Genomic DNA, 26,397 nt, shown 5'->3' with positions numbered 1-26,397 from the left:
AAAGCCCAGTGGAGACCGCCATGTGCCCCCTGCCATCCCCGCTGGTCCCTGATGGCTCGGCAGCCCAGTGACCACAGCTGCTGTCCGCAGAAGGCCTCTGGCCAGAGTGAGCAGCCCCTGCCTCTAGGGCCTGGTCTCTGGGGCTCTGTTTGGGGCGGCCTGTAAGGTGTGTGCAGTGATCACGCTGGGTGGTTGTGATCAGAGTCATTTGACAGCGGTCATTTTAACAGATGCCATCTGGGGGACTGTGCGAGGCGGGTGTCGGAGAAGGGCCCACAGGGCTCTCCCCACACCCCCTGGCAGACACCGGCTCTGGGATCCGTTTAGACTCTGCAGCTACTCATCAATGTGGGTGGCTCCATCCCGGCATCTCCCCAGGCAGAGTTTACGGAGCAGTGGGTCTCCCGGGGGTCAGTGGGGGCACCGCCCCAGGGCCACATCTAGACACAGTTCGCTTTGCTACGGCAGGGGGGAGGGAGGCATCTAGGGAGAGAGCAAGATGCTGCCTGATGTCCTACAGTCCAAGATGGTTCTCACCGCGAAAGAATTACCCAACCGAGATGTCACCCGCGTCATAGTGGAGACACCGGGGGACGGCTGGTCCCATTTAGTTATTTAATTATTTGAGAGAGAGACAGCGAGCGAGCATGAATGGGGGCAGAGGGAGAGGACGACTCCCACTGAACCACCCAGGTGCCCCTCACTTACTCCATTAAATGTGCCCTAGGTCTGGTACAGATGTGCCATAATTTACCCAATTGTGTCCTTACTGACGGACAGTCACCTTATCTCCAGGCCTTTGCGAAACAGAAAGTTCATCAACAAGTATTTCTTAACACGTGTAACTTACATGCTCGATAGACTTCTAGAAGCAAAATTTCTGAGTAAAGCATTGTACGTAGTTTAAAGCATTGGTGGGTTTTGCCGAAGCGTTAAAATGTCGCCCCATCTGCTGTCTCGACAACGACGGCGGCGGGGAGAGGGGGGCCACACTCTCCGTTCCGCTAGCCAGTGTCTGCCACCGTGTGGGTGGAAACCCGACGCCTGTGTCCTTGTTCTCCAGGTCCCACTCTGCGCGGCACCTGCTTCTGCCTGGAAGGCGCCACCGCGTCACTGACCTCGTGTCACTACGCCGGGCACACGCACCAGCACCCGTGACGTCAAGAAGTGAGGCCCCGCGAGTGCGCAAGGACGACTCGGCAGCGGGGGCGACGCGTGGGCGATCTACGCAAGAATTCATTTGTAGGAGAAACACCACTGAAAAGCAACTAGGGAAACTTTTGCAAAGAATTATTTTGAAAACGGGTTAGTACTTAGTTAACGTTCATGTAAATCTTGATTTTAATATATGTTGAGATTTATTCATTTAAGAGGGATTAAATAAGACGCAGCTTTCAACTGTTCTGTCCTTAGTGTATGGGGTTCTAAAATGGAAGGGAAAAGTGCTACCATTTTGTGCAGAAACGGGGACTTACAGAAAAGAGCCCATAGGACTTGGCCAGCGACTGGGTTTTGGAGACCCTTGGAGCAAGGACACAGGACAGTATTTGTACCCCTGCTTCAGGACCTTCGCTTTCAGGGAACTTGGACAACTGTGTAGCCAGACAAGAGGGGAGCAGGTGGCGGGCAGCCCCTGCCGTCTACGGGGTGGTGGGACTCTTACCCAGTCGGTTGCACGGGTTCCGCTTGAAGAGGGCTCTCAGCAGACTCTGGGCCTCCATGCTGAGGAACTGTGGCATGCCCAGCTTGGCTCTGCAAAACAGAGTTGGAGTTTGGGATGGGAAGGATGACCAGAGTTTTCTCGGCACTCTGGGGCCCTGCTTGGTCCGCATCAACACCCAGAGAAGCAGCACCCAGACTCTTGGTCTGAGGACTCCTTCACAGTTTTGGAAGTCATGGAGGGCAACAAAGAGCTTCTGTTTAGGTGGGTTCTACAGGAGAAATCTGTATAGTAGCTATTTAATAATTCTCTTAAAAATAGTACGAACATTAAAAATAAACAATAAAAATCCCATTAACATAAGTAACATTTTTAATGGAACTGAATTATGTTTTCCAGAATAACAACAAAAGGCTTTGGCTACAAGAGTGCTATTGTTTACATGTTGGGAATCTCTTCTGGGTTAAATGACAGCAGCCAGATACATTTCTTTTAAAAGATTGACTTATCTGAGAGAGAGAGAAAGAGCATGTGTGTGTAGGGGGGTGGGAAGGGGCAGAGGGAGAGAGAGGCTTTTGCAGATTCAGCACCAAGCAGAGAGCCCGATGCAGGACTTGATCCCAGGACCCTGAGATCATGACCCGAGCTGAAACCGAAGAGTTTACCAACTGAGCCACCCGGTGCCCAATAGCCAGATCCTTTTATCTGTCTCTGTTCAATCGGTTGCAATACCGTGAAGAAAAATCTGGGACTTCACAGAACTAGAACAAAAACCCTAAAATTTGTGTGGAACCACAAAAGACCTCCAATTGCCAAAACAATCTGAAAAAAGAAGAACCAATCTGGAGGCATCACGATTCCAGATTTCAAGTTATGTTACAAAGCTGTCGTCATCCAAACAGTACGGTACTGGCACAAAAATAGACACGTGGCTCAACGGAACAAACTAGAAAGCCCAGAAATAGACCCACAATTATATGGTCAATTAATCTTTGACAGAGCAGGAAAGAACAGCCAATGGGAAAAAGACCATCTCTTCAACACACGGTATTGGAAAACCGGACAGCACCATGCAGAAGAATGAAACTGGACCATTTTCTTGCACCACACACAAAAATAAACTCAAAATGGATGAAAGACCTAAATGTGAGACCTGAAACCATAAAAAATCCTTGAAGAGCGTGCAGGCAGTAAGGTCTGACATGGGCCCTCGCAACATTGCCTTAGGAGATGTGTCTCCTAAGGCAAGGGAAATAAAAGGAAAAATAAACTATTGGGACTATCTCAAAACAAATCTTTTGCACAAGGAACGAACCAACAAAGCTAAAAGGCAAACTACAGAACGGGAGAAGACGTCTTCAACTGGCGCATCTGATAAAAGGTCAGTACCCAAATACATAAAGAACAGATATGACTCAACATACCCCAGACAAATAAGACAATTAAAAAAAAATGGGCAGAAGACATGAACAGATATTCCTCCAAAGAAAAAACCGGATGGTGGACAGACACGAGAAAAGATGCTCCACGTCACTCCTCATCAGGGAAACGAAACGGAAAGCACAGTGAGACTTCACGGCACACGGCCAGAAAGACTAAACCCCAAACAGAAGAAACAAGTCGGCAAGGATGTGGAGGACGTGCAGAAAGGGGAACCCTCTTGCCCTATGGGACTGCAAGCTGGTGCCGCCACTTTAGGAACGTGCGGAGGTTCCTCAGGGAGGTAAAAATGGAACTGCCCTATGACCCGGCCGTGACACGGCCACGTGTCCCTGAGCACAAAGAACACAAAAACACTAACTCGAGGGACAGACACACCCTGCGTTGACAGCGGCATCACGTACAGTAGCCGAGGTATCGGAGCAGCCCCAGGAGGAGCCTGCGGGCCCCGGCAGGGAGTCAGACCCCCGGGGATCCTCAGATCGTGCTCAGGACCCGTGGGACCCCAGGCTGCCCGTCCAGGAGCGCTCAGCTGCTCCCAAGTGAGAAGTGACAAGTCAGGAGTCCACACCTAGGATTAGCTGCAGGGAATGATTCTACTTTTAGAACAAGTAAAGATCTTGTTCCCCCTTAACATGAAGAGAAACAGAGATAACCAAACCAGACAACAGACCACAGCCATACACATGTCGGTCCAACGAGGGTCACGTGATACCGGAAGACCCTGATCAAATCCTCCCTGTGGGGTTTCCTGCACTAACTTCTCTCCTTCCGTTGAAACAATGGGGTGACCTACAAAAACTTAAGCTTTTTAGGTGCCTCTCACTTTCACAAAAGTCCATCGGCAGCGTCTGAGAGAGCTGCTTGTGAGGACCAGTAGCTTTACGGAGAGTCCTTCCGGTGCAGGAGTCCACGTCCTCGCACAGCAGGGGGCCCTCGGTCTGGACCCGGGTTGTCCCCATCCCCAGCAGCAGCCCTGCTCCCACCACGCTCCTGTTTCCTCCTCCCAGATCTCTCCCTGCGACGTCATGCTTAGGTGGAACCTGCTCACATCTGAGGTGTTACAGCGAGACCAGCACTGGGTTTAGGCTTCTCTCTAGAATCCTAAGAGCAAAACGCATTTGCACGGTACATGATTCTTCCTGAGAATTGAACAGAAAACTTGTTTGTATTCTGTTACATGGGCAACATGGCTCCTGCCAACGTCAGGCAAGAGAGCTCGGGTACCTGCACAAACGGGGTTAAGAGGTAGAGAAAGAAAGAGGACCCCCCGCTGCGTTCTCTCTGGAGCCCCTATTCCTTCTGCCCTCCTGAATCTGAACTTCGTTTGTGAAGGTCACTAATCACACCTAAAACCCCTGCACTGGACAACGGAAGCAGTTTTCACTGATGGGAAATGTTATCTGTGGTGGAAGACGTCATCAGGACCCCTCAGCGATCCCACTCACACTGTCCACTGTACTTAAAACGCCAAGAATGCTCCTTATGGCGATTGCTAACGCCTACGCCATGACCTGGGTTCCAAGAAGGAAGCCCCGATATCAGAAGCCGTGAACGAGTGTTGGACGGGTCTCCGAGGGCAGGTGTCTCGTACTCACTTGAGGATGAGGGCCATGGTCTCCTTCCTGTCCTTCCCCTGGAATGGCAGCGATCCCGTGAGCATCTCGAACTGCAGAGCAACACAGAATGGGGAGAGTGAGGGTCCAGACCGCCCGGGTGGAATAGCAGAGAGCCCGGAAGGCAAAACGCAACCAAAGTTCATTTATCTGTTCCCAATCCCGATGTGCTAAGCCGAGGTGCTGGCCGACACGCGCGGTGTCCATGAGCAGCACAACGGCCTGAGCTCAGTGGGCAGGCGGGCAGGCGGTAAACACCAGGAGTAATGAGACTGCAGTGGGGGAGGGGCTGAGGGCTGCGGAGGCGGAGGGGTGTGAAGGATGGCGGTTGGGCTGGGCAGTGTCTGCGGGGTTGGTGCAGGACCCCGTCCTTCTCCGGTGGGTGCTGTTGAGGGGACCAGGGCAGAATGACTTCGGTCCGTTTGGAGCACCTGGTGAAAACACGATGGCACCAAAACCATCTCCGATACCGGCCGCCATGCACTGAAAACAGTAAGTGGACCTCTGGCCGGGTGGGCTCCGTGATAAAGATGGAGTGAGGGTCAGCCTTCCCCGAGCAAGACTTCTCTCTCACCCAAAACCCCCGACGACAAGTGCAGCGCTGACCCCTTCCGAAGGAAGGAACGCGGGCAGCAACACCACCAAACCCCGTCCCGGACACAGGGCACTGAATCTAACTGAAACGGGCCACAGCCTCGGTCCCCGGCCGTGTCCTCGTGTCATTCCAAATTACTGTAGAGCCGTGGACCACACAGACGCCAGCGGCACAGTGGTGAGATACCCACGCGGATGCATGGGCCTTTCTGCTAATGTGGTCCTGTACTGTAAATACATTTGCCCTTACGATTTTCCTAATGACTGTCTCTTCTCGAGCTTACGTATTGTCAGGATACAGCATGCGATACATAAATGTATGAAATGTGGATTAATCTACTCTTTATGTTACCGTAAGGCTTCTGGCCAATGCCAGGTTATTGTTAGTTAATTTTGAGGGGAGTCAAAAGTTACACGTGGATTTTTGACGACCTTCAGGGGTCAGCGCCCCTCATCCCCATGTGGTTCAAAGGTTTACATATAAGAAAACAGCCTCAGTGCAGGAATTTGTAGGATCTTATTACATTTGCCTTACTTTTGATTTTGACGGCATCTCTCTGTCCCTTTAAAATTTGTTCTATAGTACTTTTCCTCTGCATTATGAAAATCTTGGGAAACACATCAAAGTAGAAAGGCCAGAACCATAGCCCAGAATCCCATTCCTCAAAGAAAGCCACAATTAACACGTTATTTCCTTCTAGTTCTTTCTTGAAGCTGTTTTTTTTTAAACATGGTTTTATATACTCACTTTTCACAGAATAAGATAAAAACTTCCCATACTGATTATAAAACCTTCATCATATCACTTTCTGTGTGGATGTACCAAAATACGTTTATCTGTTGTTGGACACTTAGAGCGTTTCCAATTTCCTGCTATTGTAAGTAATGCTGGGATGTACATAATAGCTTTCCTAAGATTTGGAGCTGTCCCTGCGATGTACTACCAGGAGTGAAATCACAAATTAAAGAAATGCACGCGGTTAAGGCTTTACGAATCCTCTCGGTTTGCTTTGGCAAAGTAACATTTTAAAAGAAATTTAAAGGTTCCTGCTCACTGCGTGTCTGTCCCGGGCTCACTCGTTCGACGAGGGCGCACAGAACAGACCACGGCCGACAGGTCAAGACGAAAGTCATAAAAACTGGGATGGAGAGAGTCCCGGAGAGAATGGGAAAGTGGACAAACACAACCAAACTGGAAGGCAGAACGCTCGGACAGGCGAGCTGCTCGTCCCCAAACAGGATGAAGGTTTGCAAGTTGATCCCAGAAATTAAAATACTTCTTAAGATAGAACCCTATCAGCAAAGAACATTCTCTTCCTAGTTTGGGTCTATCCTCTGCCCCCTCTGTCCGTCCTTTCTTGAGTCTACTATGAATGAAATTCCATTTCAAGGGAATGCCTCTTAGGCCACGTGAAACCAGGAAGCTGTTGCTCAGTGCTATGAAACGGAGCCCGTCCCAAAGTCTGCGCGTCGGGTAACTATTTACGACGACTCAACCAGCAACTTGCACACGTTTCCTATGGATTCCTTCTCCGCTTGGACTACGGCGCCCGGGAGCCCATCCCTTGTGTTTCTCTCCCTCCAGCCTGCCCACCTGCCTTCTACGCCGCTCCTCCCCGCGCAGCACAGTGGGAAATCCTGAACCCTTTGTGAACACCCAGCGCAGCGGCGTACGTGCGAGTTCAACGGATGCTACTTGGTAATGAGGATGACGACGGTGCCGGTGATGGTGGGGAAGCCGTGTATCTTCTTGGCCCACACGTGTCTCTGCTTTGGCTTCGCTTCCACGAGGACAAAGGACATCGTTTCAGTACTACTCTTCTCAACAAGGAACGTCTCAGTACTTACTACGTCAGTAAATCAGGGCCTTCTGGTGAGTTCTCCTGGGACATTAGACATAGTAAGAGTTTCGGTCCAGTGCCGGACGGAACTGAGACTGGCCAAGGTTTCCCGGGCAAACGAATACAAACCGTGGCTTGCCGTGGGGTCTCATGCTTCAGCGCAGGAGCCGGGGCTGCCCCGGGGGACGCATTCACAGGTCAGCTCCAAGGGCGCTGAGAGCACGGAGGGAGCCCGAAGAGACGGGGAAAGCTTCGCTGCGAGTGATTACGGGGTTTCCAGGAAGATAAATGTTTGGTGAATCTAAAGTAGTGCTTCTCCACTGGGAGCGTCTCTGCCCCCCAGGGGAAACTTCCCGAGGTCTGGGCACAGTTCTGGGGGTCGGGACCGCAGGGGCTGATGCCAGAGTGGAGGAAGGGATGCCGCTTCCCTCCCTACAATGCATAGGACAGCCTCCACCCAGAGAACCATCCAGCTCCAAACCTCGGCAGCGCTGGGCTTGAATCCCTGTCTACAGGGATCCCAGGAAGCTGAAGAGAGGGCCCAGACCTGCGGCCCCGACACAGAGGAGCCCAGACGGTGCCGGGAGCCGCGGACTGAGAAGCTCCTCTGGAAGAGAGGAGTTTGATACAGAGATACAGTTTGAGTGACTCGGCGGACGGACAGTCTGAAACACGAACGCAGGAGCTGCGTGTTCATCTGAAAACGGGGCTGCTGCAGACGGACGGTCGGCACAGACGGCCGCGGTGGACACCCGACACGTGCGGTGCTGGAGAGCGGGAGAAGCACCCCGGGGCGGTCACGTGGCACGCCGCAGCACCCAGGAGACGCCTTCACAGCGCACACAGAACGCAGCCCCCACGTCCTCCTGAAGACCGCGCTCCGGACCGGTGCGGGGATGCTGATGCCCGGCCGCAGCAACGGAGACCATCGCTGGGGCGTACGTTCTCGGCCGGTTACAAGCACCTAACTTCAGACGTTCAATTTTGTTCAAGGACGAGGATCTCCCCCATCGATGTAGGTGTCTTCACACCATCTCTCGGGAGGGCACTTGGGGGTCATCGGAGGACACGGGTGTCGTTCCTCAGTGGAGAAGCACAGGGATGGGCAGCGGCCCCCGCAGCATGAAGCTCGTACGCGGGCTGCTCCCTCCCTGGCTCTCCCCCCGTAACAAAGCCAGAGGAGGGCACCTTGTAAACACAACACGTCCTCAACGGATCTCCCTGCGGAGCCAAGCTCAGACACAACACTGAAGGCCACACTAGACCCGTCCTTCCATTGCAAGTGGCAATTTGGAAGTCATTGCTGGGGTTGTCCGGGAGTGCCGAACGCAGGAATCCTGATGTCTGGCAGCAAGTTCGTGCCTCTTGGGGCCGAAGGGCTTGGTGGCCAGGACGAAATGAAGATGTGGCCGTAGAACCATGATGTGATCTTAAACCCACCACCGAAGAGCCTTATTTCCACGTCTAGAATCGGAGAAAAGAGTCTCTTCACGTAACGTCGAGATTTTTTTGATTCAGATGAAATGCGAAGGCGCCTTACAAACTCTGAGTGCTGCGAGACTTCCTCCTGCTTCCGGCCACCGAGGGAAACCACAGGGCTGGAACCTGCGCCCTGTGCTCCCCTGGCTGCGGTGAGACACCGACTGTGGGGTTCTTTCGACAAAAATGATGCCACCCGTCCAGTAGGAAACGCCCAGCACCCGCAGTCCCCGGTGTGTCAATGATGCCGCAGAACCAGGTCTCCCTTAGAAAAGCCAAGAACCAACCTCTGTGTGATATTCCCCAAACTCCAGAGCATTCTTGTAGCTTTGGGACAAGGAAGGGCAGGGGACCCAGGTGGAGGGTAGGCTGGGGGGCCCACAGCCGTGTCACCCCCCACGGGGCACGGAGCTCACTGAGCCTGGGCAGTGTTGTCTGTGATGGGCGTCCACGCGGAAGGTCATGGGGATGCCTGTGCCGGGGAGACGCTCTGCGATGATGACAGCAGAAAATGACAGACTGGTGACAGCAACTGGCCAGAGTGCCAGGAAGACACAACACAGAACTAAGCTAAGGTTCACCTCTGATTCCACCTCCAGACACGGTCCTGGGGGTTGCATCCAGGAAGCGAGGCCGGGGGTGTGGCAGCAAGGCCGGTGGCCTCATGGGAGCCGGGCCGGGGACGCACGGGAGCCGGGCCCGGGACGCACGGGAGCCGCGCCAGGGACGCACGGGAGCCGGGCCCGGGACGCACCCGAGCCGGGCCCGGGACGCACGCGAGCCGCGCTGGGGACGCACGGGAGCCGGGCTCGGGACGCACGGGAGCTGGGCTGGAGATGCACGGGGCCGGTCCTCACGGCAGCTGAGTGACCCTCCCAGCGCCAGAAGTCCGGTCTGGACGGAGGCATGGGGAGCACGGACGGCCACGGGCACAGTGCCGGCTGGGAGGATGGGGGAGAGACAGGGCAGGAGCAGGGGAGCGGAGGGATCACCTGGGACAGGGCAGGGAGCCAACCACTTCTATCACCACAGAGGGCCCCGGGCGAGGTGGTGTCTGCGTCTGTCTGTGAACATGCATGAGCTAAAGCAAATTCAAGTTTCTCGATGTAGATGTAAAAATGTCTCATTCCATGTGTATTTGGCTCACGTGAATTTTTGTAACCAAGTAGAAGGATTTTGGGTTTGGCGTAAGAAAAGTGTCTCTAATATGAACATCCCACATCCCGTACAACCTTCATGCTCAGCCTGTAAAAACGTTGAGTGTAAAGAAGGTCTGACTCGCAATCCATGTGTGTCCTTACCCGAGTCCCAGCTCTGCTTCCCGGGGCGGGAATTGCGGGGGGCCGGGGAGGAGGCTGCAGGGACAGTGGTCTCCTTCTGTGAGTCACACGGGGACACACTGCCTGTGCGCATTTCAGGCTCCGTTTTCCCTGCTCCTCCCCAGAACTCTGAGCCACCCTGGGGACGGGACCGTGCTCCGGGGAACAGTGACGGGGACGCTGAGCCACCCTGGGGACGGGACCGTGCTCTGGGGAACAGTGACGGGGACGCTGAGCCACCCTGGGGACGGGACCGTGCTCCGGGGAGCGGTGACAGGGGACACTGCCTCGGACTGGGGCGGCCCATTACCATGAGCACGCCGAAGGACCACCAGTCGGCGCTCTGCGTGTGTCCCCGCCGGTTCACCACCTCGGGCGCCATGTACTCGATCGTCCCGCAGAACGAGTAGGCTCTCTTGTCGTGGTCGATGGCCTCCTTACTCAGCCCGAAGTCTGAAAGTGAGGGAGTACAGGGCAGTGCCTGAGTCGGGAGCACCAGGACTGTTTCCACGCGGACGCCCAACCCGCGAGCCTCCGGGTCACGGGCGTGACGTCCCCCCGCTCCGTCCCGGCCACCGCACTCTCCTCGGGTGCAGGCGTCCTCACGCCCCCACGGGTGTGTTCCCCACCGCAAGGCCTTTTGGGAGTCGGCAAAGCCCGGAGCCCCCGCAACAGCATCAGGAAACTGCATTTTGCAGACAGTGACACAAAGTCCCAGGAGCCCCGCCGTTTCAGAGGCGCACGGGTGGCCCCGGGCGCTGAGAGCCAGTGGGCGGGGGTGGGGGAGGCCGCCGGCCGGAGCTGCTGGGACGGGTCAGGAGGGAAGGGGCGCTCTGAAGGAAGGGGCTGGAAGGGAGTTTCAGGCTGCTGGGGAAGGAAGTCCCTGGCGGTGAGGCAGGGAGGGAAGACCGGAGTCTGGTGAGGACCGCAGGGTATCTGCTTGGGTGCGCCGTGAGCGTGTCCCTCTCCTTCCTCAAGAAACCCTCCGCACGTCCCACCCTCTTCCCCAGCTCGTGTGTCCACGCACTTGGCGGGTGAAGGACACAGGAACACACTGCTTCTAAGGGGCGGGCACCCTCAGTTCCCGCACGTTTGGGAAGAAGGATGATATCCGCCCGTTCCTTCCAGGGCCTCGTCAGGATGGCGTGAGGCCAGAGCTGGGTGAGGACATCAGACACCCATGGGGGGTCTGCTCACTCGCAGCGTGAGGGGCTCGCTCTGCACATCGGAGTCGGGGCGGGCTGCTTGTCATCTGGGCCTGGCCAAACGGCAAATTACCACGTTAGGATTGATAATAGTCACAATAACAGCAGTGTCCGTGATTATTGAACCAGAGAAAGCCCAAACACGGTCATATTATCCGTAAGTCGGACACGGCAGCTCCATGTGCGCATCCCGGCTCCGAGGCACAAGGGCGACTTCTCCAGGACACGTTCAGTTCCTCATCCGGCAGAGAACTTCTGCAGCATTAACAGAATCTTAAAGCTCATGCCCCGTGACCCCGACGGCATGACCTCAGAGGCCAGGTGGGCTCAGGGCTCGCTGAAAGGCATAATCAGGATCTGGCATGTAAGCTCAGGAGGACTTTTACAAACCGAACTTTGAGCATTGAGAGGCACGTGAAGGATACGTAGTCAATGTTTATTGCCAGTTACTGGGCGCTCCGCCAAGCCCTGGGGATCCACGAGGACGGGCTGAGCCCACCCTGGAGAAGACACGGTGTGGTGGGAGGCAGGCCGGCAAGAGAGGGGCAGCGCGACCGCAGGGGGCCACAGAGCAGGGAAGACGAGGTCTCCGGCAGAAGAAGTTCTGAGGGGCGCTTTGAGGAAAGAGCAGGGGTTGCCCAGGTGCCCCGAAGCAGGGACAAGCTTCCAGGGGAGGAGAGGAGAGTGGGAGTGCAACTTTAAGGCTGTCCCCCGGCCAACTGGGGGACAGGCAGGGGTGGGTGTGTAAGGACAGGAGGCAGAAGAAGGTCAGCACAGCAGCTGGTGGGGCAGTGGCCCCGAGACGCCCACACCCGAAGCCCCAGAACCAGCGAGCAGGTCACCTCACCGGTCAAAGGGGTCCTGCGGGAGGGACGGGCCACGGACCTTGAGATGGGGTGACTGTCCTGGATTATCCAGGTGGGCCCAGTGACACAAGGGCCCTCATGTGGATTTGGGGGCAGAGTCACGGAGATTCGGGAATGCCGTGCCGCTGGCTGTGCAGGGGGGTCGGGGCCACAAGCCGAGGGACGTCAGCAGCTCCTAGAAGCTGGACAAGGCAGCAGAACGGGCTCTCCGGAGCCTCCAGAACGATAGGACGGAGAAGGTGTGTCGCTGTGAGCCACCCAGTCTGCGGTGATGGTGGCAGCAGCCAGAGGACGTGAATACAGTGGGTGTCCCGGGGCTGGGGTGTGTGTTTTCAGGTCGATCTAATGTGGGGGCAATGGGAGGGGGTGAGGGTCCCACGTGAATTCCCTGTGGGAAAACTGGAGCCAGGAAGGGGCCACAGCGTCGGGACGTGCTACGGGGACAGCACTGGCGTTTGACCTGACGCCAGCACGGTGCGTCCTCACTCCTGAGCGGAACAGTCAGGGGTGAGGGTGTGTGGGGAAGGCTCTTTGGTCGGGAGAGGAACGGCAGGGAACCTGGAGAGTCTGAGCATTTCTAGAGGCTGTAAGGACGCGCACCAGCGTAACGTAACTGAGCTCTAGGCAACTTCAGCGGTTGGCACGTGCTGTGCTCCGAGGGCTTGGGCTCTGAGCTGCCCCCACATTCGGCAGGGCCGAGGTGAGGTCCCCGGACACTGCTGTGTTTTACGAACCTGTGATCTTAACGTGTCCTTCTTCGTCCAGCAGGATGCTGAAAGACAGGGGAGAAAACAGATGCTTTACAAGAAGCCTGGGTGGGGTGCTGACCTGGGGGCACAGCAGGCCAGGCTGGGGAGCAGGCCCGACACGGAGTCGCCGGCCGCGTGCAGACGTGGGCTTCGGGATTTACAGCAGCTTCTGCTGGGTCCCGAGTGGATTCAGATCCGTGGTGTTTGGGGTTAACGAGGCAAAAGCTGGGACCTACAGGTTCGAGATCTTCTTTAGCCCCAGGAAGGTTCAGAAACCCTTCAGACCATCCTGCGTGAGGAACGTGATTGAGAGGGTCCAGGATGGCCTCAGCCTATGGGGATCTGGAGCCTCTGGCATTTTTCCTCATCCAGGCAGGCCCTCAACGGCCAGGGGCCGGTCTTTCTTCCCACCACCTCTCCGTGAGCCCCACCCTGCCTCTCGGGACCCACCCAAGGTTTGCCGGAAGCCTGTGCTACCTGGGGCCTCCACATCAAGGAGGCTTGGCACTCTGCGGGCTTCACCTTGTCACAGGTGCAAGCGTTTGTCCCACCGGCGTCTGACACCGAGAGCATCAGCCTGCAGGGCGTATCGGCCCTGCTCTTCCTAGCTCTCCTATGGGAGGGCGCCCCTCACTGCAGGGCAGAGCGAGAGACACAGGCCAGCCCCTGGGGAAGCCCTTCTTCCAGACTGTCAGCCCTCGGGGTCCCCAGGGCTCCGAGACTTCCAGTTCTTTATTTTTGCTATAATTAAATCCTGTCCCATCAGCTCCTGGGGGTGCCAGTCCAGCCTTAAAGAGACCAGGAAGTGGCATGGAGAGAAACCACAGCAAGGCCTCGAGGATTCGTACGGGCTGCCTTAAACAGGGAGAGCAGTGACGTGCTGACGCGTGAGCACACGGAAGGACCTGAGGACAAGGTGCTGAGCGCCGTGAGCCACGCACAACAGAGGAAACGTGTGTTCCACTTAGACGGGGGCCTAGCGCGGTCAGATCCATAGAGGCAGAACGTCAAGATGCCAGGGGCTGGGTGGGAAGGTGCAGGGGCATGAGCATCTCACAGAGACAGAGTTTCAGTTTTGCAAGATGCAAAGAGTTTGGAAAACGGGCAGCGCTGGGGGCCGCACGGCGACATGAGTGTGCGTAAGGCCGCAGAGCCACATACCCACAAAGGGTCAAGGCGCTCATTTTCTAGGGGCGCCTGCGGGGCTCAGTAGGTTGGGCCTCTGCCTTCGGCCTAGGTCATGATCTCAGGGTCCTGGGATCGAGCCCCGCATCAGGCTCTCTGCTCAGTGGGGAGTCTGCCCCTCCCGTCTCTCTGCCTGCCTGTGATCTGTCAAATAAATGAATAAAATCTTTAAAAAAAAAGAAGAAGCAATACTCTTTTTTAAAAAGGTGCTAAATTTCTACTGTTTTTCTTAGCACAATTAAAAAAAATCTGCCATGGGATCAAAAAAAAAGGAGAGAGACCTACTATTTTATTGACACGTGAAGGAAAATGTTAGAGTGCATCATTAAGATGACAATTTGTCAAGAAAGAGGTGACCGCTTTCATCTTTGCTTTTCAGTTTGACTTCATCTTTGCCCAGAAATGAGCAGCTTTCAAGAGGAATCCCTGCTAATTCTATCTGACAACCAAATCTTCTTCCTCCAAGTCTGCGATGAAACGTTACTATCTTTAACCATAAAGATCCCTCTGACCTTTACAGAGAGAGCAAGCAGGGAGCACACCTCCCAGGAGCCCGGGGCTCACAGCTCTGAGATCCGCCTCCCGCGACTGCTTGCGGGGGGAAGCGGCGGCACCTGACAGGCTACTGGTCTCCCCGCGGGGACGCTGAACACACGGCCTTGTGCGACAATTCGGACAGTGATGCACGTGCGCGGCCAGTGACGTTCGACCGGGATGAACTGCCGTGGGTCGTACGCCAAAGCCCCGCGGATGTGAGCGTCCCGCTGTGTGGGACGAACACGCTCTGCACCCTGTGTGGACACACGCTGCCCGGACGCTTCCCGCAGGCGACCACCACGTGCAGCAACCATGGCAGCCGGGACAGCGGCCTTTTCCTCAGCGCGGCGCCCATGCAAGAGGAAGGGCTGTGGGGCTCAGGCTGCAAGGCCACTTTCCCAGCCCTCGGGGACCAGTCGGCCTGCAGGTACGGGCTGCCGCGGGCCCAAAGCTGATGTCCCACCAAGCTCCACCAGGGGCAGTCACGGACCTCAGCCTTGGTGGGTGGAATCCAATGGTCTCATGGGGCGGTGAATCCCGAGTGAGAAAACCAGCGACTTTGCCTTCGGGACTACGGTCAGTCAGTCCTACCGAACCCAACATGGTGTCCACCAGTCCCACTGCTTTGTGTCAGCTCGACACGGGACAGGAGAAAAAGCCTGAATTGGAAACTGTGATTTTGGAGGGAATTTCATCTTTCAGTTGAGCACAGATTGCTCAGATATCCTACAATGTTAGGGAGGATCACCGCCAAAGACATGCAAAATCTCACTGGAAGACCTGGGGAACCCGTCCGACCATCCTTGAGAAAATCTCTGCACAGCTCGTCTGACGGCCACCGGAGATGGCCTGTGAGCATCTTGGGAGGGCTTCTGGGCTCTGCGGGCGGACGGCACAGAAGGGACCAGGGTGGAAGAGACAAGCCAGGGTCAGGGTGGCCACGCCTGAGGCCTGCCCGGCCTTCCCCACATAGCAGGGACAGGGGCCTGGCCTGCCCCAGAGCGTTGTTACAAGGATCAGGCTAGAGGCACTGCTGGGAACCGCTTTACGGATCCGCATCAGCCACACCTGTCCGGGCACCGTGTCTGGGCGAGCGGCGGAGCCCTCGTGGGTTTGCCCGCAGGACGAGGGCCCCAGCCTACTCCCTGCTGTGCACCCCAACGTGGGAGTCAGACAGAGGGCAGCGGCCCCCGACAGGGGCAGCAAGAAGGGGGTGTGGAGCCGGCGTCCTCCCACGTCCTCACTTACTTCTCAGGCTTCAGGTCTCTGTATATGATCCCCAGGCCATGGAGGTGGTCCAAAGCCAAGGCCAGCTCAGCCAGGTAGAACTTGACATCCTCCTCGGTGAACATCACCTAGGAAGACAGAGCACGGTCGTTGGGCTTATTCTGTGGCTGTTCTGCGCTGAAGAACTCTGCCAGAGAACAGCAGAGTCACCCGCCAAGTGACTGGACTCAGTTCTGCTCTGTGGAAGGTCGCGGGTTCCCCCTCCCTGCCCTGCGGCGCTGACGAAGGAAACAGGAGCCCTCTGCAGTCTGGCGATCAGGGAAGGCAGAAGAGCCGTTCCCTGAACAGGTGGCTCCATTAGCCCGTAAGTGGGGCTCAGTCTCCTCCTCCTCCCACCCCAGGAATCGTGGAGCTCTGGGCTGTATTTCTGGGTTGAGATTTTAACATGAGCGGCTGAGAGGGACCCGTGGGCGGCAGGGTCCCCCGGCCGGCGTCCTGGTTCAGGCGAGCGGATGCACACACCAGGCCAGGTGCCCAGCACCCCTCAGAGCCATCGTCTGGGGCATGTTTCCACGCCTCCTGTGCTTGGTAAAGCCGCCCTACGAGAGAGCCAGGTTGCTATCACAAGCCAGTTCCAACCACTGTGAGAAATCGGTGTCGCTGATGTGACTCCTGGGTCCCTCTCTGCGCGCAGACACGGGAAGAACCGCTGCGGACTCGGCTGGCTGCCTGGGGTGCACAGAGTTAGCATAAGGGCCGTTCGGGGAACTGGATGGCGACTAGGTCAGGCGGGCGCGGGCGGAACACGGGGCGCTTCCCATGGGGGCCGGGGCTCGCGGTGGCCCCGTGGTTCTGGGTGGTCACCTTGGGGAGCTGCAGACCCTCACTGCCCTTCTGGCCTCTGGAACCTCCCGTTCCAGCTCCTGTGCTCAACAGGCGCCCTTCTTGGCTGGGAAATTGGCTAACATAGCCTGCGGGCTGACGTGGAGTCCGGTTCTGCGAGCGGTCATACTCTCTCGGCTGCCTGTCTCTGGAGGCAGCCCGGCTGGTCCGCGGGTCCATGCTCAGAGCGCTTCACCACTCGTCGAGTTCCTGGGACACATCTCAGGATCGTCCCCACGTATGAGTGGCAAAGAGCCTCTGTGCAGAAATGAAACACCCCACCATGCGCGTCCCTGAAGGACGTCAGTACAGGGACCCATACACGGCAGGATGCGGTCCGATGGCCTTGCTGAAAGAGGACGGAAAGAGGACACTTTCCCACGTAGTTTCCGAGTATCTGGTGTGCCCGCACTTGACGACTTACCTGTATTCCGAGATAGAGGGTGTTATGGGAGACGCACGTTCCCCGTGGGAGGTCCTACCGTGCTTTTTGCTAAGTACTGTTGCCTTTTGGTCAGGACGCCCAATGACAGTGTGGGTCATGTCACACCTGGACAAAACCAGAGCCCACGTGGCCTAAGAGGGGAAGGGAAATCGATACTTGTCGGGGGAGAGACCGGCAGAGGCCAATAGTTCTGCATCTTTGGGAAAATGTGAGCAAAGCGGCTCCAGACACCTGCTCCAGAAGGGCTCTTGGTTCACGGAGGATCTGACGGGCCCGCCTGTGTTGCAAGGACCCCGGTACATCAGCTGTGTGTGGTCTGAGGGACCCTTAAAAACCGGAGAGAGAGCCGCCCGTGGGCCCTGGGACCCCTCCGGCTCCACTTTGATCTGTTGCTGACTTTGGAGTCCACGCAGGACGGAAGAATCTCCTGGCCAAAAAGCGGGAGGGCCAGAGAAGGGGAGGGGACAGCTTGAACACACTTTCGCAGGCAAGTAAACCAGGCTGTGTTGGGTGAGACGGCCCCGGAGGGACGGGAGACCTGGGCAAGGTGCCGTCCCGACGTGCCGCTGCCTTCCTCACCACAGCTCCATGTGAAGGAACCGTTCGAGCCGCTGGCACTTAAGCCCCGGGCTGTTGTGGTCTGAGGCAGAAGACTGGCTTTTTCCACGCCGCGAAGCAGAGAGCTCTTCACATCAGTTAGGGGCCAGAGAGCTTTCCTGTTGCCCTGGGTGACATTCTGGAAAATTCCTCATCAGGACTGTGGTTGAGGACAAGCCCCAGGCTGGAAGCGGTCGTGGAGCCCTCCTCTCCCGTGGGGAGGCCCGACTAGACGTTCTGGAAGCACATCCCAGCACGTGTGGGCAGCGTGCTCACAGCACATTCCCACGACGGGGAGTGAGATGCTGGGGAACAGTGTCCCCAGCCGCTACCATAAGCCTGTATCTGCTCTCATCTGCTCCCCACGGGGCAGCGCACACAGCACAGGGGTTGGTGCTCCTGGAGCCCGGAAGCACCTGTTTGCCCCCATCCTTCACGGACAACGGATCGCGTCTCCGTGTGACCTTGCAACTCCTATAAAACAGAGGCACACACTCATGCACACACACACGCGTTCACACCATGGAACCCCCACAGCACACACTCACACTCAGCGTGCACACCACGCACACTCTCGCACACTCAGCACGCACACTGACCTCGCGCATGCTCTCACACGTACTGACGGCACGTGCGCCGCACACAGACCTCCCCCGAGCTTTGCCCTGCCTACCTCCTTGGAGAGCCGGCTGAAGAGGTCCCCTCCCCGCAGGAAGTCCAGGATCAGGTAGAGCTTTCCTTCCGTCTGAAAGGCTGTGGAAGGAGGAAGGGCTGGTGTCCCGGGTGTCCCAGAACGCAAGCAGGCTGTAGCACCATACGTTCCAGAGAGGACTGGAGCCAGGCGGGGGACCCCTTGTTGGGGCAGAACTCCAGGAAAGGGTTGGCAGGAATGAGCCTGTGTCCCCCACTTCCATTAAGAGTCTAGAGGGTCACCCCACTTCTTTTCTCCTTTCCTTCCCCATCCCCTTCCTTTTTAACCACAGAGCGGATGGAAGATCCGTGGATGCTCGGGTCCGCAGGCTCCAACCTGCTCTCGCTACCGCCGCCACCCATGCTGGGGTCTGGGCACCGCCGGCCTCATGGCGAGGAGCCAGATGACGGCTCTGGACCAGTGTGGGCAAGGCTCCTTCGCTCTGCAGTGCTGCATTCTAGACAACTCCAGCTTAAGGAAATCCATCATCTGGTCCCTTCCCTCCCAGAGCCGTTGGTGGCTCTCGGCCCCCAGCATCGTGCATAATGGCACACGGGGCCCCCGTTCTAGGTCTGAACCGTGATGACGGGCCCACTGTTTCTGCTTCTGATGCTGCCCACCACTTAGCCAGGGGTGCCCGGCTTTCTAAAAGAAAACACTAGAAATATGACATGTGTTAGGGTTTTAGAAACAGATAACCTCTAACTGAAAAATCCTTCTCAGAATTGTATAAAGTATGGATTTGCTTCTATCTCCTAGGGCTTGACAGGCAGAGGGAGAGCAGGTGTCTTTTGCTCAACCACAGAGCTGACGTGGAACACACATTTAGAAATCCTTGAAAGAGGCCCAGTTCTTCTTCAGACAACCCCACCGGGAAGCAACTGGAGTGCCACAGGGGTCTGGATCTGACAGCGGTGGCTGCATGGTGGCCCAGGTGGCCGTGGGAGGGGAGTGGTCAGCCTCCCTGGGAGGCTTCGAGAAAGAGCTTGGGCACCTGTCTGTGGCCACTAGGCCTTTCAGCAAATTCACACGCACCGTCGCTCTTGTCAGCTTTGAAAGGACAAGACACACATGTTCTACAGGGGACTGAAGTGTTTTCTGAGTAATCAGGAAGTGACCAGCAAGGAATGAGAAGCCTCTGCCCTCCTACCTCTGGGCATGGCTCACACATTTGCTTCCTTCCAATCCGTGACAATGTCGCCAACAACCCCCTGCACCGAGCGCCTTTGAAACCAAAAAGGTAGTTTTTTTCCCCCTGTATTTCCCTCATATTAATTATTCGGTAGGGTAGTAAGTGTTAATGCCCTCTGGCACCCCTCATTCATTATTTTTAGTTTGAAGATTTCACTGCTTCCCCGAGGAGGGTAACAACAGAAAGCAAACTCTGAGGAGTTTGTGGGGTGCCGTGGGTACGTGACCAAGAATCACAATTATTTGATTGTCTGATTTCTCTTCTAGGAAACAGAAACAGTAACCTCCCCGATAGAAAGTTTTGAGGGTTTAAAGAGCTACTCTCTTTAAAATGCGGAAACATAGTATTCACTTAAAATATGAAGCTGATGCCATTCTGGTTAAAGAAATTATTGGGTCATAAAGCATTTTTTCTAAAACAACACAAAAATGTGTCACAGATTCACTCCAATCTAGGCCAAGACACCTTTTATTATTATTATTTTTTACTACTTTATCAATGATGATAATTTAATTAGTAGCAAAGTATAGCCCCTCACTTTCGTCTCTGGTTGAAACGGGGGATCTTGCTCCCTCAGAGAGGAAAAGTGCAGAAGAGATTATGGGCTGCAATGGGAAGGCAGCCCCTTGCCCCACAGGCTGGGCCCTGTGACGGAAGGGCTCGTCTCCTGACCTAGTGTTGTTTCATTTTCCTTGGATTTGGGGAAGGTTGCTTAGGTCCTCTCAAAAGTAGGTTATGTTTTACTCTATTTACCATAATGAAGCTTTACAATGAAAGGGTGATTCACTTCTGCCAAAATGTCTCTCTCCATCTTTGATCTCACTCGGTCTCGAACTGCAAAACAGAAAAACAAAGGCTTTCAAGAGGCAGGGATGGGGTTCTAGAGTGCACGGAACATAAAACATTAGCTACAAATAACTTCCCCCAACGTTTTGTTACACTTTTCAAGCAGACATAGAAGCTGAAATAGTAGGATAATGATTGCCCTTAAATTGTCCACCTAGAGTTAACACCTGTTGTCTTTCTGCCACATTTGCTTTCCTTCTAGGTCTTTCTCTGTCTCTGTGTGTCTTCACACTTACACACATCATAGCCAAAACTGACAGGAAATCATGGACACTGTGACATTTGACTCTTAGCTGTGTTTGTAAGCAGCATTTCCTAGGAGTAAGGACAGTCCCTTACTGAACCTCTGACATGACCATCACCTCTAAGAAAATTGACAATCATCCCACAACATCATCTAGTACCCAATCCATGTCTAACATTGTCACTGACAGCCATTAGTTTCCCCAATGTGGGAGCCTGTCATGGTTCACACGTTCCCTTTGGTTGTTATATTTCTTTATTCTAGACTAGAATGGTCCCACAGTTTTTTGTTTTGTCTTGTTTTTTCATGTTTTGTGGACTTTGTGGTCAGGCCAGGGTAGTTTCTTACAGATTGTTCCATGTTCTGGGTTTGTCTGATTGGTGCGTAACTGGCGGCTCTAAGTCCTTTATTCCCACAAGCTGAGGTTAGGTCTGGAGGCTTTACAAGACTGAGGTAAACATCGGCAAGCATCTCTCCGAGGTGATGCCGTGCGCCTCAGATCGAGTAGATGGGCTGTGCGTGACACGGGACCTTCTCTGGATGATGCTAAACTTGATGGAGTGACTGAAGTGACAAGTCATCAGTCTCTTACCATAAAGACCCGTGGGTCCCTTTGTAAGTAACAAGTCACCGCAGGGTGCTGTTTAGTATGGAGTGAGCTGTGGGCCCTACCACTCCTCCATCCAAGAGTGTTAGCGTACGCTTATGAATGACCCTGGCTTGGGTCATTATGGGCTACAAAATGGTGGTCTTCTCATTTCTGATGGAATGGGAAGTCAAGAGAAAGACTGCTTCTCTCTGTCCCTGAGGACAAGTAGGTACTAGGGATTTTTTAAAAATTAGTGTATTTCAATCAATTACATTATAATTCTTTTTGCTGCTGACATTGTCCAAACTGTAGCCATCTGGGAATACAGACGGCATTCGTTTTAAGGCAAAAATAAACGTGCCCAACAGGATCACCGCTTGAGAAGAATAACCCCCAGGATTCCCATAAGCACATCGATACACCAAGGACAGTGACCTTCCCCATCCCACGAGAGCAAAGGGAGATCTCCTGCCAGAGTCCTACACGTGACCAGTGTAAGTATTGCTTTACCGACCAGGCATTTAATCCATCCACATTCTGGCTTTGTGATACGTACTTTAAAAGTTTTCATTGGAGAAACGGTTCCCAAAGAATGACTGTGATAAAAAAGGGGGAAATGACAAGCGCTGAGGAGGACAGAGCGGGAAGTCGGAACCTCGCACAGAAGCCAGTCGAATGTGGAAAACAAAGTGCCTGTCCCTCCAACAGGAAAGCCAGGACCTACACGACCCAGCAACTCCACTCCTAGGCTTACGTCCCGAAGCACGGGGTGCTCACACAGGTGCCCGCGCACCCGCGCTCCCAGCCGCACCGCTCACAACGGCCAGAGGAGGCAACGAGCCAAGCGTCTGCCAGCGATGAGCAGAAACACGAAGCGAGCTCCATCCGGACGGTGGCCAGCTGCTCTTCCTTAGACAGCAGTAGAATTCCGACGTGCGCCGCAGCCGGGAGGAGCCCTGAACACACCACACAGAGCCACACCCGCCGGACATAGTGGAACAAAGACTGCAGGACTCTGTCTATGCGGGGTCCCTCCAGCCACCAAACTCCAGGAGACACGCGGGGACGGGAGGGAGCCGGGGGCTGGCGCAGGGGCAGCAGACAGACCTCCTGCTTGCCGAGCACAGTCTGGGGTCTAGAGAGTGGCGCGAAGGGTGTGATGCCATGTACAGATGGTGACAACGGTCCGTACGCTGCTGTGTGCACTTGAGGACAGTCAGAGGAAGCAGAAGTCCCCTCGCTCCTGGTCACGGGACGGCCTCCTGCCTCGGCTCTGCTTATGCTTCACTCTTGCTTCCGGTATCCACGCCCTCTGGGGCCCCCCTTGGCTCCAGGGCCATGGCCACGTGCTCCTCGTCTGCCTGCTGGGGCAGGGCAGCCGCCGGCGACAATAACCCAGAGTAGCCTGGCTCTGTCACTTAGCGGGCAGGCTGCTCTCACGAGGTCACGGGGACGGGGACAAGGAGGCAGGTGCGAATCCTCCCGCATACCCCATGCTCACGCTCGCTGGTGGGGTGGGCTTGACCGGGGACGCCCGGGGCTTTCTCTGATCGTCCTCTCAGTCCACCGCCGGTCTGCTCCTGTACCAACGCCAGGCCCTGGTGACCATAGTGGCCTCGGTGTTCCTCAGTATCCGAAGCCGCGGGGCAGCAGGGAGGGCTGTGGGCAGAGCTGCAGGCCGCCCCGTGGCCCCGGCATTGCCCGGCCGTCTCCGCACCCCACAGCCCCCAACTCCCAGCACCAGAGCACCAGACGGGGGTGGGGGGGGACCTGGCTCGCCATCATCGACGCCCCGGGTGACACACAGTGGGTCCTCCCCTGTCTGGACCAGTCAAGTGGACCGCATGCTCCCGGGGCCTTAGGGAGCACATCATCGAGCCCTGTGTTCACGGGAGGGCAGACGAGGCTCGCCGTAGGGAGAAGGTGGCCCAGGCCGGGCCGGGTGGTGCCACAGCCTTTCCCGGGGTACATCTTGCCGGGGCCACGGTGCGCCATCGCTGCTGGAAACAGACTCCAGCCTCAAGGAGAACACAGACACTTGGGATGCAAAGGAGACCCAAGGCGGCCTCGGCTGGAAATGAGCTGTGGACAAGAGCTGCGAGGGGGGACTGTCGCTCCAGGACCTGTGTGGAGCACGGCTCTCTGAGTGAAGACGGTCGCTGGGCGTAACTGCAGCCTCGAATGGCTGAGCCGTGAGCCCCGGGTTCAGGTCCTGCTCTGCTCGGGGGTCGTGGTCATTGCGGGCAAGACTTTTAGGAGGTCGGGGGGCAGGATCTCGTCTTGCCGTCGCGTTCTTCATTTGTGACTCGCCGTCCAGGGAGCGAGGCTCTGCTCAGTGTCTTTTCTCTCTTCTGCATAAACAGAAGACGGGCCGCGGGACGGCAGAGGGGCGGGTGCCCAAGGCACAGCACGGGCTCCTCGTGAGGCCGGAAGACACCAACCCTGGGACACAGTCGGTGCCCCTGCTCCTCAGAAATGGGACCACCGGATGGCAAAGGCACAGCGCTCCCCGCCTGATCTCGAGTTTCCTTCTCCTCCTGCCCACTTTCTGTCCGCTGTGTGTCCGTCTCTCCATGTGGCCCAAGGAAGTAAAGCCGCAGACTGTCCCCAGAGAGGAAGTGTCCCCATGGGAGCTGTGGTGTGGACACGGCCGTGAGGGGTGCCCCCGGAGGCCCCTCTGTGCGTGTGGGACCCGGGATGGGGTCCGGAGAAGCAGGAGGGACGCTGAGAGGAGGGCAGAGCTGTCTGCTGCAGGCACATCCCATGAGTGGACCGTGGGGCCATGGGACTGTCCCTCCGAACGCAGTTAGAAGCCCTTCTAAGCTGCCTGCCAGGTGCACCCACACATGTCTCCGCGCCCCCGGCCTGGGCCGCCTCCTCACAGAGAGGAGCTGTTGCTGCCTCTAGCCGGCCTCCCGGGGGTGTCCCTTATCTCAGCGGGGAGCCCACATGCGGGGTCCCCCTGCTCTCTGGCTCTGCAGACTCAGTCCAACCGAGCAGAGCCCACACTCCACCCACCCTGATCCCTCTCCCTGCCCTGCTGGTCACTCTCGGGCCAGAGCCAGGGATGGCGGAAAGGCCTGGACGGGCGGCTCTGCCACTGGACAGGCAGCCACGGAGCATCCTGGCATGACGAGAGACGCGGGCACGGACAGCAAATGCGTCACCGTCTGGCACTGTCTCTAAGCTACCTCTGGGACAGCTCAGGGCGCTGAGGGATTTTGAGTCCTAGGACCCAGATGCATCGAAAAGAAAGCCCAGAGAGAGGCTCCCTCCATCCCTGCACCACTATGGCATCAGTGAGTCACAGAACTGGGGAGAGACGTCGCAAGCTGAGCCAAGAGACCGTCCCAGCGGCCGGAGCGAAATGCCAGTAGCCATCTCACGGGGCAGCTCTAGGCTGGTGCAGAACTGGGGTTCAGGCCTCGTTCTCTCCCTGGGATGTTTGTTCCTGGGATTTGACAGGTGAGTCTGGGCTTGCTACTATAGATATAGAAAGAAAAATATTCCAAGCTATTTTGAGATTCATTAATTAACCGTGCATATTGGGGATAACTGAAGCGTGTTTTGTTTGTATTTCAACCCTGTAATTGTGGCAGCCCTGAAACGTGGAGGATTGGGGGATGTGGTTTTCACGACGGGCTTTGCTCCGGACGGCCATCCACGTCCCCTGGTGCCAGCTGTGACCTTCATGTGTCCTTCAGCCACCATGGCCGTGGCAGCGCCAAGCACCAAGATGAGTGTGGAGATGCCCAGAAATGCACCCCGCTGGGTGCACAGTTTCCTTCCCGGGAAAACACGGGAGGCGGTGCACCGTGGGGTCAGCCTGCTGGAAGGACCACGAAACAAAATAGAGCTACTTTCCGGAAACTCTCTCTTTTTTTTGGATCAGACCAACACCTGCACGACTCCAAGCCCCACATTCCTTTACACAACTTCAGACGTACCTACTCAGGGCTCATGAGGAATTTAACATTTGGGACATTCCAACCTGTTCATTTTTTTTACTTAACCACTTGGTCTGTTCTGGAGTTGTAGGAGTTAAAAGGTGGCGAACGCCCCTTTCCTGGTAACAAAATATATCAAAACCCACAGTCCTCTGACATGTCCTGTCCAGTGAGAAGCGGCAATGCAAGGGCTGTTTCTGCCCGGCAGCCTAGTGGCTTTGCTCCTTGGAGGGGACAGGTTTTGAACCTCGAGGCTGCCTCTTGGAACCAACATCTCCACCCTCCAGACACATCCCCATACCTGAGAAACAGCCAGTCTGGTCTGAGAGAGCTGTTGGGAAATGCTCGTGCAGGACGGGCGTCCCCACGCAGGCGGGACGAGAGCTCAGGCACAGCTCAGCGCCGTGCCCCCGGCTCCCTGCTTCCTTCCCTGGCCCCCAGAAACCCACTGGGTCAGAAATTACACCCCAGGCGATCTCCCAGACGCAGACGAAAATCTGTCCTCACACAATACTTTGCATCTTCAAAAGTCGAGCTCACAGCAAAAAGTGGCCTCCCAGGAGAAGGTGCGTTGCTCGTGTTTGGGGCCAAAACTCTATCGTTCTTCAGTCCAGAGAAGGAAGGAAGGAGGAAACCATCACTCATGAAAATTAAGATGGTAACCATGTTAGTTACCATACGAAGATCTGTGTCTTTCTCTGAACCAGGTCATTTAAAGAGAACGGGACATGGTTACTTCGGTCACTTCCTGACTGAAGAAACTTTTTGTGGATGAGCCTTCGGCCTGTTTCCCTTCTGCCTCCGCACTCACGTTTACAGTAAAGACGAGAGCGGAATCTTCAGTTGCCATCTTTCCCACCACGTCCCACTTTCTAACTGTCTACAACCCAGGAAACACAAACAAAGGGATTCTGGTACAAACCAACGGATGGACCCCAAGGGACCCAGGTGCCGTAGGGGACGCGCCGGTTCCCTGCCGGTGACATCTACCTAAGGTGCACGGTGCCTCCAGGAGGCCCGAGAAAGGAGCCAGGGAGGCGTCAGGGGGAGTCACTGTCCTTTCACTTTCTGTCCCAGAACGCGCAGTGGGAAACAACTCCTGAGCAGAAAGGCCCAAGGACATCAGCCGCGGCTTCATGATCTGGAAATGACCACCCGGGCATGTCGGGGGGGACGGGCAGGTCCCCAGCGTTGCCCACCGTGGACGGTGGTGCCCGGCTTCTCCGCGCTACCAGGAACAGCACTT

General features: G+C 56.0%; 1 protein-coding gene across 3 annotated transcripts in view; it reads right to left on the bottom strand.

The window, feature by feature from the left end:
- The window catches only part of RPS6KA2 (ribosomal protein S6 kinase A2), a 308,891-nt gene that overhangs the window by 42,769 nt on the left and 239,725 nt on the right, over positions 1-26,397 (bottom strand). For all 3 annotated transcript variants that reach the window (XM_046005543.1, XM_046005545.1, XM_046005544.1), the window contains 7 exons: positions 20,279-20,359; positions 18,316-18,395; positions 15,740-15,846; positions 12,755-12,792; positions 10,260-10,402; positions 4,699-4,769; positions 1,664-1,752 (listed from right to left, as the gene is read on the bottom strand). In XM_046005543.1, coding sequence (XP_045861499.1) covers positions 1,664-1,752; positions 4,699-4,769; positions 10,260-10,402; positions 12,755-12,792; positions 15,740-15,846; positions 18,316-18,395; positions 20,279-20,359 — 609 coding nt within the window. The remainder of the gene's footprint in view (positions 1-1,663; positions 1,753-4,698; positions 4,770-10,259; positions 10,403-12,754; positions 12,793-15,739; positions 15,847-18,315; positions 18,396-20,278; positions 20,360-26,397) is intronic.

This window comes from Meles meles, chromosome 5 (assembly GCF_922984935.1).
Source record: "Meles meles chromosome 5, mMelMel3.1 paternal haplotype, whole genome shotgun sequence".
Classification (NCBI taxonomy): domain Eukaryota; kingdom Metazoa; phylum Chordata; class Mammalia; order Carnivora; family Mustelidae; genus Meles; species Meles meles.
The sequence above is the reverse complement of the archived record's forward strand: the minus strand, read 5'-3'. Positions and strand labels throughout refer to the sequence as shown.